The following is a 15,149-nucleotide window of genomic DNA, read 5'->3' as shown; positions in this document are numbered from 1 at the left end:
ATGAAATGTAGGATAGTCACATCTGGGTGTACCCATTCAAGCCATTTTGTGCAAAAATAAATAAAGAAACATTTTAAAGCTAAACTGTTTATTGGTGGAGTGATTATTTTTGCTCAACAGCAGCATCTACTGCATTTTGCATCAGGCATGACAGTATTTCCTCCTCATTCATTTAGCAGAGAAGTCTCCACTAATGTGGGGTTGCACATGAAAATATATGAAATTCTGATTTAAATTTACTTTTGCAAAATATAGACAACATTACAGTATGTACACAAATCTTAAGTGCAAGATAAAGCAATGTTTGAGAAGAGAACATTAATTATACATGACAAATACAACCAAGTTCAAAAGGATGATATCTGAATCAAGATGAGTCTAAATCAAAAACGACAGAGGAGACACTGACAGATGGAAATTTAGCCAGATGCCTTTAAATAGACTGAACAAATTCTCAATCACAGCTGTTTTTTTAAGGGGGTCAACTGTTCACTTCAAGTTGGCTACAAAATCCTCGCCCTTCTTGATAGAGGCCTTCAGCTCACCGATGGCGTCAGCAACCAGCTTCTCCTCAAAGGCAGACAACTTGCCAAGGCCAAGGTTCTTCTCGATGCCGTTCTTCCCCAGAAGGATAGGTGTGGAGAAGTACTTGCACTCTGTCTCCTCAGACCTGACAAAGGAACACTCCACCACTCCCTCTTTTCCATTCATGGCGTCCAGGACGGAGAAGGTGAAGCGGGCGCCAGCATAGGCCATCGAGAGGGTTGCAGATCCAGCTCCAGCCTTGGCCTTGACCACCTCTGTGCCGGCCTCCTGGATCCTTTCAGTCAGGGCAGAGAGCTGGTCAGCAGGGAACTCCACTTTAGGTGTGCACTGGGAAATGAGGGGAATGATGGTCTTCCCAGCATGGCCTCCAATCACCGGCACATTAACACGAGCAGGATCCAGGCCCTTGAGCTCTGCAACAAAGGTGTTAGCTCTTACAATGTCCAAGGTTGTAACACCAAACACTTTGTTTGGGTTGTACACTCCACGTTTCTTCATGATCTCTGATGTAATCGGGATGGTGGAGTTGACGGGATTGGAGATAATGCAGATCAGAGCCTCAGGGCAAGTGCGGGCGCAGGCATCGGTCAAGGTGGCCACAATGCTGGCGTTGGTGTTGAAAAGGTCATCGCGGGTCATGCCTGGTTTTCTGGGCACGCCGGCTGGAATTACCACAACGTCGCAACCCTGCAGCGCAGCGTCGAGCTGGTCGGGGCCTATGTGGCCGGTCACCTTGGCCCTCGTCTCGATGTGGCTGAGGTCTGCAGCCACTCCGGGTGTATGAGCGATATCAAACAGGGAGAGGTGGCTCACCAGGGGGCTATTCTTGAGTAGCAGAGATAGCGGCTGGCCTATGCCGCCCGAAGCCCCGAGCACCGCCACCTTGGCTTTGTTCTGCGACGAGGTGGCCAAGCCCCGCACGAGGCTAACGGTAGGTCTCACAGCACGGGAAAACATCTTCTCGAATGTTGATTCGGCTACTGAAATGAGTGAAAATTGAAATGCCTTCGGAGCCCCTCTCTCCCGTGACACCAACGTCCTCTAGCCACGAGCAAACCGGAAGACTACCGAGTTGTCATGCGTCGAAGATAATGGTCGCGCGATTTTACGTCTGATTTGCGTCAGTTCGTACGGCTGCGTCGTCGTCTTTATCTCAGCTTCTTTTTCGTAGGAAAACAAAGCCAGTGAACAGCAGAAGTGGGCAAATTAGAATTGGACATTAGTACCATCAAAAGAATTGTAACGAAAACCAGCTCAACACAGCGGTACGGTACGTGTACGGTCGTTGCGGTGTTTGTGTCGTGAGAAAAACGCGTCTTCTGACTGTTTATGTCGCCCCTGCTAAAATAAGCTAGCGCCATCAAATGAACGCCGTCTATTTGCTGGAGTCACAATGCTGCCGTCAGATTAGCCAGGGCTAGCTAACTACAACAGGTTTCATTGTTATGGAAGCTTTGTCAGTCGAGAAAAGCCTCTGTGTCGTTATTGTTCGACTCGTTTTACAAGTGAAACGGTACTGTTTGACCAGCTGCTGGGTAATCAGCCAGACAAGTTTTTCTATATACTATTAATAGTTATTGTGAGTATTATAACCATCACATCGTTAGCTGTTAAATTTAATTAAATAATGTGCTTGTAACTAGCCCTGCTTTAACGATAGAAGGTTTAAGTCACAAAGCACAGTTCACTGATTGTTGTGAGGTAACTGAGCAGCCTTTTGTATCACACACAGTAACCTCTTAGGTTTCACTTATAACTAGTGAATTAATCCCAACCTGTAAGTAATCGGTTTTAACGCCAGAGCTGAAGGGTTTGATTGGGAGGAAATGTGTGCATATAAGAAATGGCTTGTTATTGTACCGAACAGTTGTATGTATTTTAAGATGAAACACATTTTCGCTCACTTCTCTTTTCGTTTTGACAGTGGCAAGTTTCAAGGTCGAACAGCTCTCCTGATGATACATCAGCACTAAGCTCATTCCAGTAAGTGCCAAATGGATAGTGTATTTGAATTTTGTGATGGTACCAGTGTACCTTTAGACAACATAAAAAGCTGGTTTTATTTAGCCTTTTATTTGTTTGCTAATTTGTGACAGTAACGTTGTGTTAAGTGTAGTCATGACAGCAATAAAAAAAAAATCAGCTGCATAGTGTCCATTTCATTGAAAGATATATTAATTTACCTAGACATGATAGCCACAGAATAATATCTCCAGTAATATTAATAATTTCACACAATATACATCTGTTTTGAAATTAACACTACTGATAAACAAATGGGTAGAACACATTCATTGTAACATTTTCCTTTATGATATTTCTTGTCTTTTTTTTCCAGTACTTCCTCATGATGGCTAGTTGTGGAGAGGTAGACCACTCTGTTAGCTCACTCCCATCCAGCAAGAAAGGCAGCAACAGTGGTGGTGGAAGTGGGAACAGTGCAGAATCATCATGCTCTGGCTCCAGCAACTCATCCCCAGCCCTGTCAGTTCCTGAGTGTGCCATCTGTCTGCAGAGCTGCGTCCACCCAGTCCAACTGCCATGCCATCACGTCTTCTGTTTCCTGTGTGTAAAGGGAGCATCTTGGCAGAGCAAACGATGCGCTCTCTGCAGACAAGAAGTACCTGATGACTTCCTGGAAAGGCCTACACTTCTCTCTCCAGAGGAGCTGAAAGCATCAGCAGGAGGTCGAGGTGGGGCAGCAAGTGATCACGCTTGGTATTATGAGGGGCGTAATGGTTGGTGGCAGTATGATGAGCGAACCAGCCGTGAGCTGGAGGACGCTTTCTCCAAGGGTAAGAAGACAGCCGAAATGCTCATTGCTGGTTTTTTGTATGTAGCTGACCTGGAGAACATGGTGCAGTATAGGCGCAATGAGCACGGTCGCAGACGTAAGATGAAAAGAGACGTTTTAGACATTCCCAAGAAGGGGGTGGCAGGACTGCGATTGGACACTGAGGGTGTTAGTGGGGCCGTGGGGGCTACAAGTAGAGAGAACTCTGCTGATGGGGCTGATACCACACTGACAAATATACAGCAACAGGTTACAGGTATCTCTTCTACTGTATCAGCCCCTTCAGCTCCTGCCAGACCTCCCACTTCCCTCGGTGGTCAGCCAGGCCCCAGTACTAGCCCCCCTCTGGAGGATGCGCTCTCCCAGCTGCAAATCAGCCCCAGGCCCACACCTTCTCATGAGCGGTCTGAGGCTGGGGAAGGAGAGGAAGATGAGGAGGAGGAGGCCTCACCTTCCAGGTCCTCTGACCCTCACACCTCTGTAGATGAGTCTGGCTCTGGAGATTGGAGTGATGATGAGGACGAGGAGGATGAAGAAGAGAATGGGGGAGATGGAGAGCATGTGGAGCCGTGGGAGGGTAGGCCAAGGAGACAAAGACTGAATCCAGAGGACAGAGCCCCTCCTCGTTCAGAGTCTGCCTCCCCGTCTCCCTCATCCAGTAGCAGTGGAAGGTCCAGAATGCCTGATGGCCAGTGTACAGTGACTGAAGTGTGAAGCGATCATTAATATATTATCACCAAATGGCTGTGTTCCTCATTAATTTGTTCCTCGCTTTATGCTGTCGTTCACTTGGTCACAGATCAAATGGGGGTGGAATACTTTCTGCAGGAGAAATGATGCACTACACATCCAGTAATAAACAGAACCACATTTTCCTCTATTTGTGTGCCCCATTCTGGGATCACAATGATCTGGAGGTATCTGCGTGATTTTAACAGTCTCATCACAAAAATACAGAGTCAGCAGAAGTTTGTTTTCATGTTCTGGAACTGAGTGTTCTCATTTTGAGAGAGAAGGTACAGCTTGGTAAACAGTCACATGAATACACAGCGTTATGAGCCATGATGTTTTCTGTTCAGCACATCATTTGAGGGAGGTGCAACAGACTTGGCTGTAATTAGTCTGTGCACTACTGGCTGCAGGTGTATAAAGTTTGCTTTTTTCAAATTGCAGGCAAGTGGAAGTTAAAAGTGACTTCTGCCAAACCTACCTATTGTTTACATTTATTATCTAACACTCAGAGGGGGGCAGAGTGTTAGCCCCAGTCAGATTTGTGACTTCCAGTGAAAGAAGGCATAATGGGATTTTGGAACTCAGCCATTATGAACGGCTGCATTCTGGTCATCTGCACTTAACTCTCTCAGCTAACATAGCACGCAGAAATGAGCAGAGAATTTAACCCTTAATACCTTATTCCTAGCCTCCACCTTATTTCAACAATCTTCTTCACATTTAACTAATTATGAAGCGTTTTCTTAAAGTTTTAAATTCAACTGAACTTTTTCGAAGTGTGTTTCATTTCAGAGCTAATTGTGGTTTGAAAAGAAAGAATTTAGTTTGTTCATGATGAAGAACGGAAACAATTTCAACATGATGCTCTTAAGCTGTATGGGATTGTAAATTTGACACTTAATGATTAGCAACCTAGAATATCTGGAAACCAGAGGTTATCTGGCTATATGCCAAGATTTTGTGTTTGATTTCGCCTGCAGTTTTATGAAATCTAAGATGTTTTAATGAATGTGTAGAACTTTTCCCAGCTTTGAAGAATTGGTATTTTACTGTGGAGTAGCAGCATTGTGCCTTTAAAGCTGCTGATGCCTCTGAAGCTTCCATGTTAATGTCCCTGATTAAAGTATTCTCAATTAATGTGTATTCTAATCTGTGCGTGTTTGAAGAGAGAGTTACTTAAACACTACTGGTTGGCAGGATGTGGAAAATTGATGTTTTCAGTTTGAGTAAATGTTTTAATTTTGTGTTTGTGCATTTCTTATGGTTGTAAACCCTCTTATATATTATGTCTGGGGGAGTAAGAGAACAATTCTATGCCATTGCTATTGGTCATCCTGCAGAAGTTTCAAGTTGCATTGGTTTTCTATTTCTTACATGCCTCAGTCATCGGCTCAGTTTTAAACTTTCCATTTTGAAGAATAAATCATTGTGTAACCTTTTTTTTGCTTAGTAACCTTTTTGTTTGTTTTATGGTTTGTAATTTAAGAATAAAGTGTCATTTCAACATCCAGAAGTTATTTCTCTCTGTTTGGAGACTGCATTTTGTTGTTTTGGCATCTCTGTGACAGTGCACAGTCTGGAAAAATATTTCCATCCTGATTTTAAAAGTAGCGCAATCAATGGGGACACTTTAAGTAACATTTCATCCACCTTTTCTCTACACCAAGTATTTGGCTTCCCTTCACTCACATCCGTGGTGTTTGGTATTCTGACCACAGCAGACAGTAACACTCCAGCTGGTTGTCTTGCCAGGAAACATGACCTTTGGAAGGGGAACAGGGGATACAAGCTCGGCAACCTCCAGAGACCTGTCCTTTTCCATTGCAGTCCTTGAACATTTGTACTTTTTACAGAGCCTTGTTTGCTCTGCGGGTTACTGAAAAATGAACTACACACTGGGAGGGGGGGTTTACAACTTATGATATTTACTATGTATGGCTGAAATGCTTAATTGGCCCAGCGCTTCAGAATTTTGAATGTTCCTAATGCAGAAGATGAGAGCTACTGAGCAAAGCAGCGATACCCACTCGGAAAACATTCCTACAGCCAAGGTTTTCCTAATAGGCCACAGCGACATGGACACTGAGGAAATCTGAAGGATCAGTTGATATAAACTACAAGTATGCACAAGAGGGAATATGACTGCAGTGTTTCTCTGTCCTACAGAAAGATGAGTCTTTCTCATGCTGATTATACCTCAATGTCTTATCTGCTTCAGTGTTAATTAGCCTGGAGTGATCTAATCATTTCCATAATTGCATAGTCAGAGGAGCCAGAGGATACAGACTGTTCATCTGCTGAATTGGCATTGAAAGGGTTTAGAAAACTATAAATCCCTAACACAACAGGATCATACAGCATGTTCACTGTTACTATCAAGGACATCAATGTAAACAAATCACAATAATTTCAGTCTCCACAGTGGGAATGATACTACATTTCTTATGGCTTGACAATGCACCACAGATGCTGTATTTTTAGCAAAGGGGCAGATGCATAATCCAGATTTGTATTTATTTACTTTACCTGGAAGTTCTGTATGCAACATTAAAAAAGGAAGCTTCAGTGGGTGTTTTTGCTTCTTAACATCTAAACTTGTAGGCATAAAGTCACAGAGATGCAACAAGAATCACAACCACAGCACTGTGCAATGACTCATCTCTCACTATCACTGCATTTGAACAGATGCACCTAGTAAAAGTCCTCAATCAAAACAAATATATAACTTCAGTCCCCTAAAATTAGTTTCCACAAAAGTCATTTGTGTTTGGACTTGCTCGCCAGGGCCTCCAGGTTAGCCGGAGCGCCCCACACCGTCCCAAATATGTCCTTCTCAGTCCTCAGAGCTTCAGACAAAGGAAGCTCTCTGCCTGACAGCACCACCTTCTTCACAGCTTGGACCACTGGGGCAGGTCCCTTTGTGTAGCGACTGAGCCAGTTTTCAGCCTGCTGCAGGAGAGGGGCAGCACCTTCTGCTTTCTGATGGCCTTCCAGGACTCCATCCACCAGTCCAATGTTTACGCCAAGCTCAGGATCCACTTTTACAGCCCCGCCAAGCAACTTCAGTGCGTTCTGGCTTCCAACCAAGTGGACAAGTCGGGCAGCACCGCCCCAGCCTGGGACCAGACCCATGTGTTTATGGACAAACTGGATCACGCTGCCTGCTGCCATTAATCTGCGAGAAAGGAATAACATACGCATGCTAGATTATTAGCTTTTGGATAAAATGCTGTTATGTAACAGAAACGTCTCAGGAGCGTTACCTGAAATCGCAGGCAGTCGTGAGTTCTGCGCCTCCTCCCAATGCTCTCCCTTCCACCAAAGCAACAGAGATCAGGGGGAGCCTACACTAAGAAAATGCTCCTGTAAGCATACTGTGGTGCACATTATATAAAAACTAAACTAAGATTCCTTTAAGCGCATAAAGGTTACGGTTGTAGTTTGCAAAAAAGCAGTAGAGAGGAAAACTAGAGTCCTTACCTGAGCAGCCTCGTAAGAGCATTCTGCATGAACATACACATCTTCATCCCATCCTATGAGACAAGAAAAGCATCATTTAGCCATCTTCAGTAAGAGGGATGCAGGCAGTCACACCAAGATAGACATGAATGCAGTAAAGAATTTGTCCCCTTTGTTACCTGTTGGTTAGATATTGCTCGGACAGCATTAAGGTCAGACCCAGAGCAGAACGTTTCAGCCGCACCCTGAACTATGAGGCCTTTGCCCTCTGGCCAGTTCTCCAGCTGGCTCACCCTTTCCTCCAGATCTATCATCATACTGCCTGCCAGGAGGGCAAAAAATAATCAAAGCAATAAACCAAAGTGCAATTTCACTTACACATATTTATGGGAGGCTAATTTTTATCTGTCAGTCTGCGTTAAATGTAAAGTAACCTTACCAGAGAAAGCATTCATGCGAGATGGGTTGTTGATGGTCAGCACCGCAATGCCAGAGTCCTGTTTCAGCAGATCAATGGAGCCTCCATGAAAGGCCTGCAGCTTCTCTTTGATCTCATCCTGGTTGAAGCCGTGGATGCTGGAGTAAACACAGCCACTCCTCTGTCTCTGCGGCAGCCTTGGAGAAACACTCATGGATGAATAAATGCCTTTTGTCTTTAAACTCCATTCTTATTTATATGTGCGTTAAAGTTAAATAACATGTTAGTCATGTTAAATGTACAAACCAATGGCATCAGAGTCATTCAAGGGTCTGCACATGAAAGATCTCAGACTTTCTAATAATTTTAAACACAGTTACAGAATGTCTGCATACTATCAGTGCTTTTTAAATCACATCCTAGTAAGTGTAAGGTGCAAGGCTAGTGTAAGTTTACCTACCTAAGAGCCTATTTCTTTAAAAGTCTACTTTTTAAAAAGATACTTCAAGTACAAAAGCACAGAGCTGGCAGTAATATCCATCCATTAGCTATACTCTTATATCAAATCTTAATGAAAATATGGAAGGGTTTTAAGAAAGCGGTTATGCAGGACACACACTGCATAACACAGGTGATCCGTGGCCCAAATCTTTCAATGTGCTTTATTTATTGACCGTTTATTAGGACTTTAGCTGATAAGGTTTTATTAAATTGTACTGATATGACCAGAGAGTACTGCAGGTTAAATGAGTTTAATGATACTGATTGTTAAGATATCAATAACTGTCATTTAAAGAAAGCTTTTACAAAGCAGCCAAATAGATTCTTGTTGCTCAAAGGTAAAACTGCATGCTTACACTCACAAACAGAGGAAGAAGGAATGGTTTAAAAAACAACAACAACTACAACCTCTGTTTAAATCAGCATGGAGGATGTATGTTACTAAGTGATGCAAATAAATGGTAAATATATAATCCAGTTTAGCTGAAATTGTGATGTTAGGATCAACATGAAATTCATCGTTTTTAATACGCGAACACGTAAAATGGATTTAACTTGGCATGGTTGACATTCTTTATTTGATGTTGCCATTATGGCGATGAGCAATGATGTCTAGTCTCCATCACCTGGCCCAGGTTCTGCAGTGACTGCTGCACCTCAGGACCTGTTGCCTCAGTGCACAGAGGACCATCCTGTTGCTGCATGATGGCAGAGAAACACAGAGAGAAAATATTTGCATTTAGCTAGATTCAGTGAAATTGCCTCAGACTTGTGGCCAAACAATACGACACACCGTTAGGTACAATACTGATGGTATCATGATAAAATGATACTAGGATACTTTGCAAGATGATAATAAGCAACACATCACATTATCTGTGTGAGTGAAAGTGAATAAAAAGAGCCCTAAAGAGTCACATAACAGGAGTTATATATTTATTCACCTTATTATGGCATCAATGCATATTATCAGTATTTAATATGATAATATGCTTGATTTAATGATATGCTTTAATAATGTGTCTTCTTCACTTGCGGCTGGTTAACTGTAGTTCACTTTAATGCCACCATGAAGGATCATGAAGTAGAGACCTCTGTTAATTAAACTGGATAGAGTGCCATATTTTATTATCAATACCTTGCCTCTCCCCTAACTTAGACAAATCACTTTATATAGAATCATAGTGGGAATATGTAATGGACACTTTGAGGTAACCTTTGCTAAGATAATCTGCTGACTGATTAAAACAACAGCAATCTTTTTAACCATACTGTGCATGTTCATTCCCTTCACACAAATTGACTTTCTGGCTTTTCAAAGCAGGACTGTGTCAAAAATGATAGAAGACAAGGGCTTTGAAGTATTCTTTCACAAGTCCTCAACTTGTTGGACAAGGACACAGTTTTTGCAGTTTTGCCTCTGTGAGGTTGAATTTAAACAATCAGTGTGACTGAAATTCAGACTTTGAGCTTTCAGTTAATGAGTTTCACAAACATTTTTCATAAACTGAAAATAGGTAAATGTGTATGTGTATAAATTGCTGTAATTCTTAAACAGTTTATTCAAAATATTTGCAAAAGTCTTTGAATTAAAGCTAAAAAAATCTGCTCTTTAATAACATGTTGATTGCTTGATTGTGTTTGTGTACAGAGACAAACCCACATAAACTGTCTTTCCACAACATATTGTGAATAAAACAGGAACATTAAAATGTATTGTAGCATTTTTTTTAGCATTAAGATGAAATGGGCAAAAACAACCGGAGCATTTGACATCTGTAACATATGTCTGTAGTATTACCCAGCCCGGCATACAGTACATGTAGGAAAACATCTTTGAAACTACTGCAGTGCGATAGAAGAGTATCAACACAAAGAGTATGTAAACAATTTATCAATAAAATTCCCAGACGAAGAATCAAACTTTGAAATTATTTTATACGGTTCTGTTCAGAGGTGAAGCATTTCACAGCTGGCAAATGAAATACACTGGGTTAGGAGTCCTTTTCTAGCTTTAATAACGAATGAAATATGTTTCGTAAAATTCGTTTATAAAATTTTAACATGTCGCTATTTCCATTATAAAACACTTAACACAAAACCAACCTTGCTTTATGACAGTCCGGTGGTGTGACTTTGAAATCTGCCCCCCTAGAAACTAGAACTCAGGAAACAAGTATGATAGCCAACGTGTGACTGTAGGTGTTTAAGTCCTCCACCAGGGGGCGGAGTAATACTCATGTTCCTTTCCTGCACTTTTGTTCATTTTTAAATAAAATAAATATATAAACATATTTTATATTTTTTTAAAGAAACAATATATATATAATGCTGGTGCATAGACTGAACAATATTTAAAAAAATTATAATTTACTGTTATCCATCATAGGCCTATGGACTACACAGAGAGATCTGCTCTTTATCACATGTCTGTAAACACTGCACACTGAGACTCTGGCTTTTGCAGACATGCCCTTATTCAGTAGCACTGACACCAGCCCTTCAAAAAGCACCCAGGACTCATATTTCCATGTCGGCACAGGCATTTGGCATTCACAATAACATGACCTATTGTGAAGTTGTCACTATTGTACAGTGGGTTTTCATGGTAAAACCCTATTATAACCTGTGATGATTTATAGTATAAAACATCTTTACTTGACACCAGTGAGCAGGTCATGGCAGTGGATTCTTTCTAATCTAGCACTATGTGAACATTTTGTCAAACAACCAAAACTGTATACACAAAGTAGGCATTGCAAAACCTATGAAATAGGTGGCTGGAATAAGATCAAGATGAGGGTTAAGATTCTGCTCAGTTTCTCCTGAGCAGCAATACTATAATGGCAAAGGGGTCGATTTATTTGAATATATTTACATATTTATTTGGTTTCGAATGTATTTTGGTTCCCAGTGAATTTATGATATGTGCTTTGTCTAAGGAACTATTTGCTTCACAAAAGACATAAAACCTTTGTGAGTGGTAGACAAAAATGTGTCTGAGATCACAGTACTGTCCAAGGATTACCTTTAAATACATCTTTAAGACAATACATTACATTTTTTTTCTGAGTCACAGCAACAATGAAAAAACTGAGGTTTGTAAAGATTTGCACAGTCTTATCATCATTTGAAGGAGAAAGGAGAGAAGGTTGAGTAACAGTTAGAAATCAGAGAGTGAATAATCATAAATAAACAAGAATGAGAGGATAATTTACTGTAAATAGCAAGAGTTGGTGAAGGAAAAGGTGGAAAATATGTGCCAAAAACAGAAGGAGGCTGAGACACTTCCTGCCCCGTGGTCTGGCATGTGGTTAGTGGACACATAAATCCTTCCCTTCAATCCACACATCCTCTACCGCTATTCACAGCCCATAGCATCTCTGTGGAAAGAGCAGAGGAACCAAAAATACCCGCCTCATTTCGTTCGGATTACTGAGGATTCCTTTTCACTTGACACAAAACGGTTATCTGAGAAGAACTTGTCAAAATATTGTTGCGTTCACATGCCTAGAACCACAGCTGATCAGATAGCAGTGGCCTTATTTAAAACTGTCATAGCATACTGTTTTACAGGACCGTTCAAAGGAAAATATTTTGCACATACAAGCGCCAGCTGTCTGGATCAAAGTGTAATTTTCCCTAAATGGTTTATTGTAGTCAGACACAGTCATAGTGCAAACGTAAAAAGGTCATCAACAAGGATACACTGCACTGTAACCAAGGCAGCAATAGAGTCAACTCTGTTTAAAAGTCCACCCCTCTCCAGTCTATTTAAAAGTGGGGAAGGAATTCAAAAAGGTTGGTGGGACTCTTCCCAGGAAGGCATTCCAGACACGCTGACTCCCTTTCTTGCTCTGCATAGTGCATTCAGCTTGGTCAGCTAACCTGCAACCTGTCCATAAATATCACTGTGTGAAGTGCAGAACCTACAGGACACCGTGGCTTTGTGCAATTTGCATACACATTGGTCTCTCTATAGTGTGTGATAAACAAGCAGCCTGGTGTGGTATCTTCCATCTTTCAAACTGTGCTCATCTACTTTCAGTCACTGTCTGCTCAGCCCTTTTAGCCTGTTTTATTATCCATCTGGATATCAGTGATGCAGCCACAGACTGATAATGGAAGGCTGTCTGAAATTATAGCCTCGCTAATGGGAGAAAGGCAGGGATACATTTCTCACATCTGCCTATATGTATGCACAAATGCTGTTGCATGCCCTGTATGTCTGTGTGTGTTTCAGTGTGTGGCCGTGTGTTTACTGTATGTGGCCTTCAAACTGATGCATCAGTGTACTGATCAATATGCAGCTGTCTGGGGCTCCACAGGAAGTTGGGGAATGTGCCGCAGTCAGCATGGCTCTATACCAACACATCAAGATAAGGAAACACACACACCGGCACACATTCACACACACATACACACTCAGAGGACATTACCTTGATTTAGGTACAATTCCTGGAAATCTGACCGACAATATCCTTAAAATATGTGTTTGTTTTTTGTCCACATATAGAGCACAATCCCCTTTAATAGGGGGTCCCATAGACTGAGTAACATCTCAGCTACACTCAGAGATGAGATAAGAGCCTGTAAGGGTTTATTTCAGAGCACAAAGAATGGCAGGTTGGCAGGTGCCAGAGGTTCTCTGGGGCCCAGAGGTTTCCTGTGAGGAGTGCTTAGAGGTCTGTGGGGGTGGACGGCAGAGTGCCAAGAGACTCTGGAAAGGCTGTGGATACATTTCAGTGGAGGCAGCAACAGGGAGGTGACCATTCAAGATGCAACTGAAACACTGGCAGACAAAAAGACACCTATTGTAATGTGTACCATGAATTTGAAACAACACATTATGAACCAAATTTTATGCAGACTACATTCTTTACAACTCACAAATTTCTCAATTAAGAAATCCTAAGTTGTTTTTTTTTTCTGACATGCTTAATGTTGACAGTGTTCAATATGTGGCTGAAGTGCAGGCTTTCATCTTTATTTCATGAGTTTCACAAAAATCTTGTAAAATTTTGGACAAACAACCTTTTTACTAGTTGGATGAAAAAACTTTGCAGACAAGGTCTGCCTGACGTCTAGAACAAATGCTGCATTTTCTCGCTCGAGTTGCACTGCTAGACCTTTACTGCAGCCACCTTCAGTTTCTGCTTGTTTGTGGTGGGTCTGTCTGCATTCAGTTTTTTATTTAATAATGGAAAAGCATGTGCTCTTGGGTTGATATCAGATTGACTTGGCCACTGAAGAATATCCAATTTCATTGCCTTGAGAAAACCTTGGGTTGCTTTAAAGTATGCTTTGATTTTCCATTTACTAAGTGAAGCTCTATCTGATTTTTGCAACATTGGGCTGAATCTGAGCAGAGCGTATTACCATGTACACTTCACAATTCATCCTGCTTTTTCTGTCAGCAGTCAGAAGTAGTTTAACCTAGCTGTCTTATTTAACTGCACTGCGTTTTCTGGGAGATGAGCATGCTGGTTTTAGGGTGGATTACTCTACAATTAATCATAGATTTGTTTTACATGATGTAATTCATTTATATTTGTACTATAAGAAACAACTGTATTTTGCTTTTGATTTAGTGGAAAGAAGTCTATTATGGTTTAAGTTAAGTGGGTGATTTGTTGATAGATACTTATTTGGTTTCTTTTTTTGATGATGATGATGATGATGTGTATTAAATGATCATGTGCCTTCTTTATTTGTGTGTATATTTTCTCTTTTACCAGAGAAGGGGGTTCAATGAGAATGGTATGGAAGAGGATTAGGACCACCAAAAAAAAAAGAGCGGGCTTTTTTTTTTCCTTTCCAGAATTCTGACTTTACTCTCAGAATTCTGACATTTTTTCTTAGAGTTCTTCCGAGATTAAAGTCAGAATTCTGACTTTTTTCTCAGAATTCTGATTTTTTTTTTCTCAGAATTCTGAGTTCATCCAACTAGTAAAATTCTGGGGGGTTCCCAGAATTCTGAGGTTAAAGTCAGAATTGTGACTTTTTTCTCAGAATTCTGAGAAAATATCAGAATGCTGAGAAAAAAAAGTCAGAATTCTGAGAAAAAAGTCGGAATTCTGACTTTACTCTCAGAATTCTGGAAAAGAAGAAAAGAAAGTCGTGCCCACTTTTTTTCTGGTGGCCCTAATCCTCTTTTGTAGAATGGAAGAAAGTAAAGTCAACTAAAAAAAGTCACATCATCAATAAACGCTTGTGACTTGGCTCCACTGGCTGCTATATATACCCATACATAATAATGTTGCCTCCAGCAGGCTAGGTCTAATCAGACCTTGCTGGCATTGAGTGGAATCACTGGTTTGCACCTTGTTGTCAACAATTTGCAAGAGGATGTCTCTTTCTTGTAGACTTTGGCAGTGATACACCTGCCTCCTCAAGACTTGGTTAGATGCTGTAAAGTTGTTATTCTTATCCACTGAAATAATACTTTCTTTGTGCACTTTAGTATTCTTCTTTGGTCTTCCAGGCATCTTGCTGAGCTGGTCATTGCATTCCTTCTTTTTAACGATGCACCAAGTTGTTGAGTTTCTCCTATCTCTCTCATAGGTTTATTTGTCGTTTTCAGCCTAATTAGAAACCTCTCACTTGCAGGTAGATCTCTTTAGGTCTCATATTTAAAATTACGTTAAAAGGTATAAACTACACTCATGTGACTTAACTTCAGATATTATGTCTACTTCA

General features: G+C 41.2%; 3 protein-coding genes across 4 annotated transcripts; 1 reads left to right on the top strand and 2 right to left on the bottom strand.

Annotated features, from left to right (window-relative positions):
• Positions 1-71: 71 nt before the first annotated feature.
• On the bottom strand, positions 72-1,613 carry mdh2 (malate dehydrogenase 2, NAD (mitochondrial)). Its single transcript, XM_063488624.1, has one exon. It carries the CDS (start codon positions 1,501-1,503, stop codon positions 490-492), a length of 1,014 nt encoding a protein of 337 aa, XP_063344694.1. The 5' UTR covers positions 1,504-1,613; the 3' UTR covers positions 72-489.
• Positions 1,614-1,695: 82 nt separating this feature from the next.
• LOC134638009 (E3 ubiquitin-protein ligase rnf146-like) lies at positions 1,696-5,589 on the top strand. 2 transcript variants are annotated; one of them, XM_063488623.1, is made up of 3 exons: positions 1,696-1,811; positions 2,471-2,529; positions 2,885-5,589. In XM_063488623.1, exon 3 carries the CDS (start codon positions 2,894-2,896, stop codon positions 4,052-4,054), a length of 1,161 nt encoding a protein of 386 aa, XP_063344693.1. In that variant the 5' UTR covers positions 1,696-1,811; positions 2,471-2,529; positions 2,885-2,893; the 3' UTR covers positions 4,055-5,589. The 2 variants fall into 2 exon arrangements, with proteins under 2 accessions (XP_063344693.1, XP_063344692.1); XM_063488622.1 differs by having other exon boundaries at positions 1,696-1,816.
• A 97-nt stretch (positions 5,590-5,686) lies between these two features.
• On the bottom strand, positions 5,687-10,609 carry echdc1 (enoyl CoA hydratase domain containing 1). Its single transcript, XM_063488626.1, has 7 exons — positions 10,557-10,609; positions 9,077-9,148; positions 7,971-8,146; positions 7,711-7,853; positions 7,553-7,605; positions 7,336-7,416; positions 5,687-7,247 (listed from the first exon to the last, which is right to left on the bottom strand). The coding sequence occupies exons 2-7, from the start codon at positions 9,139-9,141 to the stop codon at positions 6,830-6,832; spliced, it is 936 nt and encodes a 311-aa protein (XP_063344696.1). The 5' UTR covers positions 9,142-9,148; positions 10,557-10,609; the 3' UTR covers positions 5,687-6,829.
• Between the last annotated feature and the right edge of the window lie 4,540 nt (positions 10,610-15,149).

Source organism: Pelmatolapia mariae, linkage group LG10_11 (genome assembly GCF_036321145.2).
Source record: "Pelmatolapia mariae isolate MD_Pm_ZW linkage group LG10_11, Pm_UMD_F_2, whole genome shotgun sequence".
Classification (NCBI taxonomy): domain Eukaryota; kingdom Metazoa; phylum Chordata; class Actinopteri; order Cichliformes; family Cichlidae; genus Pelmatolapia; species Pelmatolapia mariae.
This window is presented reverse-complemented; position numbering and strand designations above follow the sequence as displayed.

Coding starts and splice junctions, on each gene's coding strand:
- echdc1 (XM_063488626.1), bottom strand. CDS start 9,141: ATGGTCCTCTGTGCACTGAGGCAACAGGTCCTGAGGTGCAGCAGTCAC. Junction 7,854..7,970: donor TCGCATGAATGCTTTCTCTG/GTAAGGTTACTT, acceptor CCCTCCTGGCAG/GCAGTATGATGATAGATCTG. Junction 7,606..7,710: donor GAGCAATATCTAACCAACAG/GTAACAAAGGGG, acceptor CTTGTCTCATAG/GATGGGATGAAGATGTGTAT.
- LOC134638009 (XM_063488623.1), top strand. CDS start 2,894: ATGATGGCTAGTTGTGGAGAGGTAGACCACTCTGTTAGCTCACTCCCA.
- mdh2 (XM_063488624.1), bottom strand. CDS start 1,503: ATGTTTTCCCGTGCTGTGAGACCTACCGTTAGCCTCGTGCGGGGCTTG.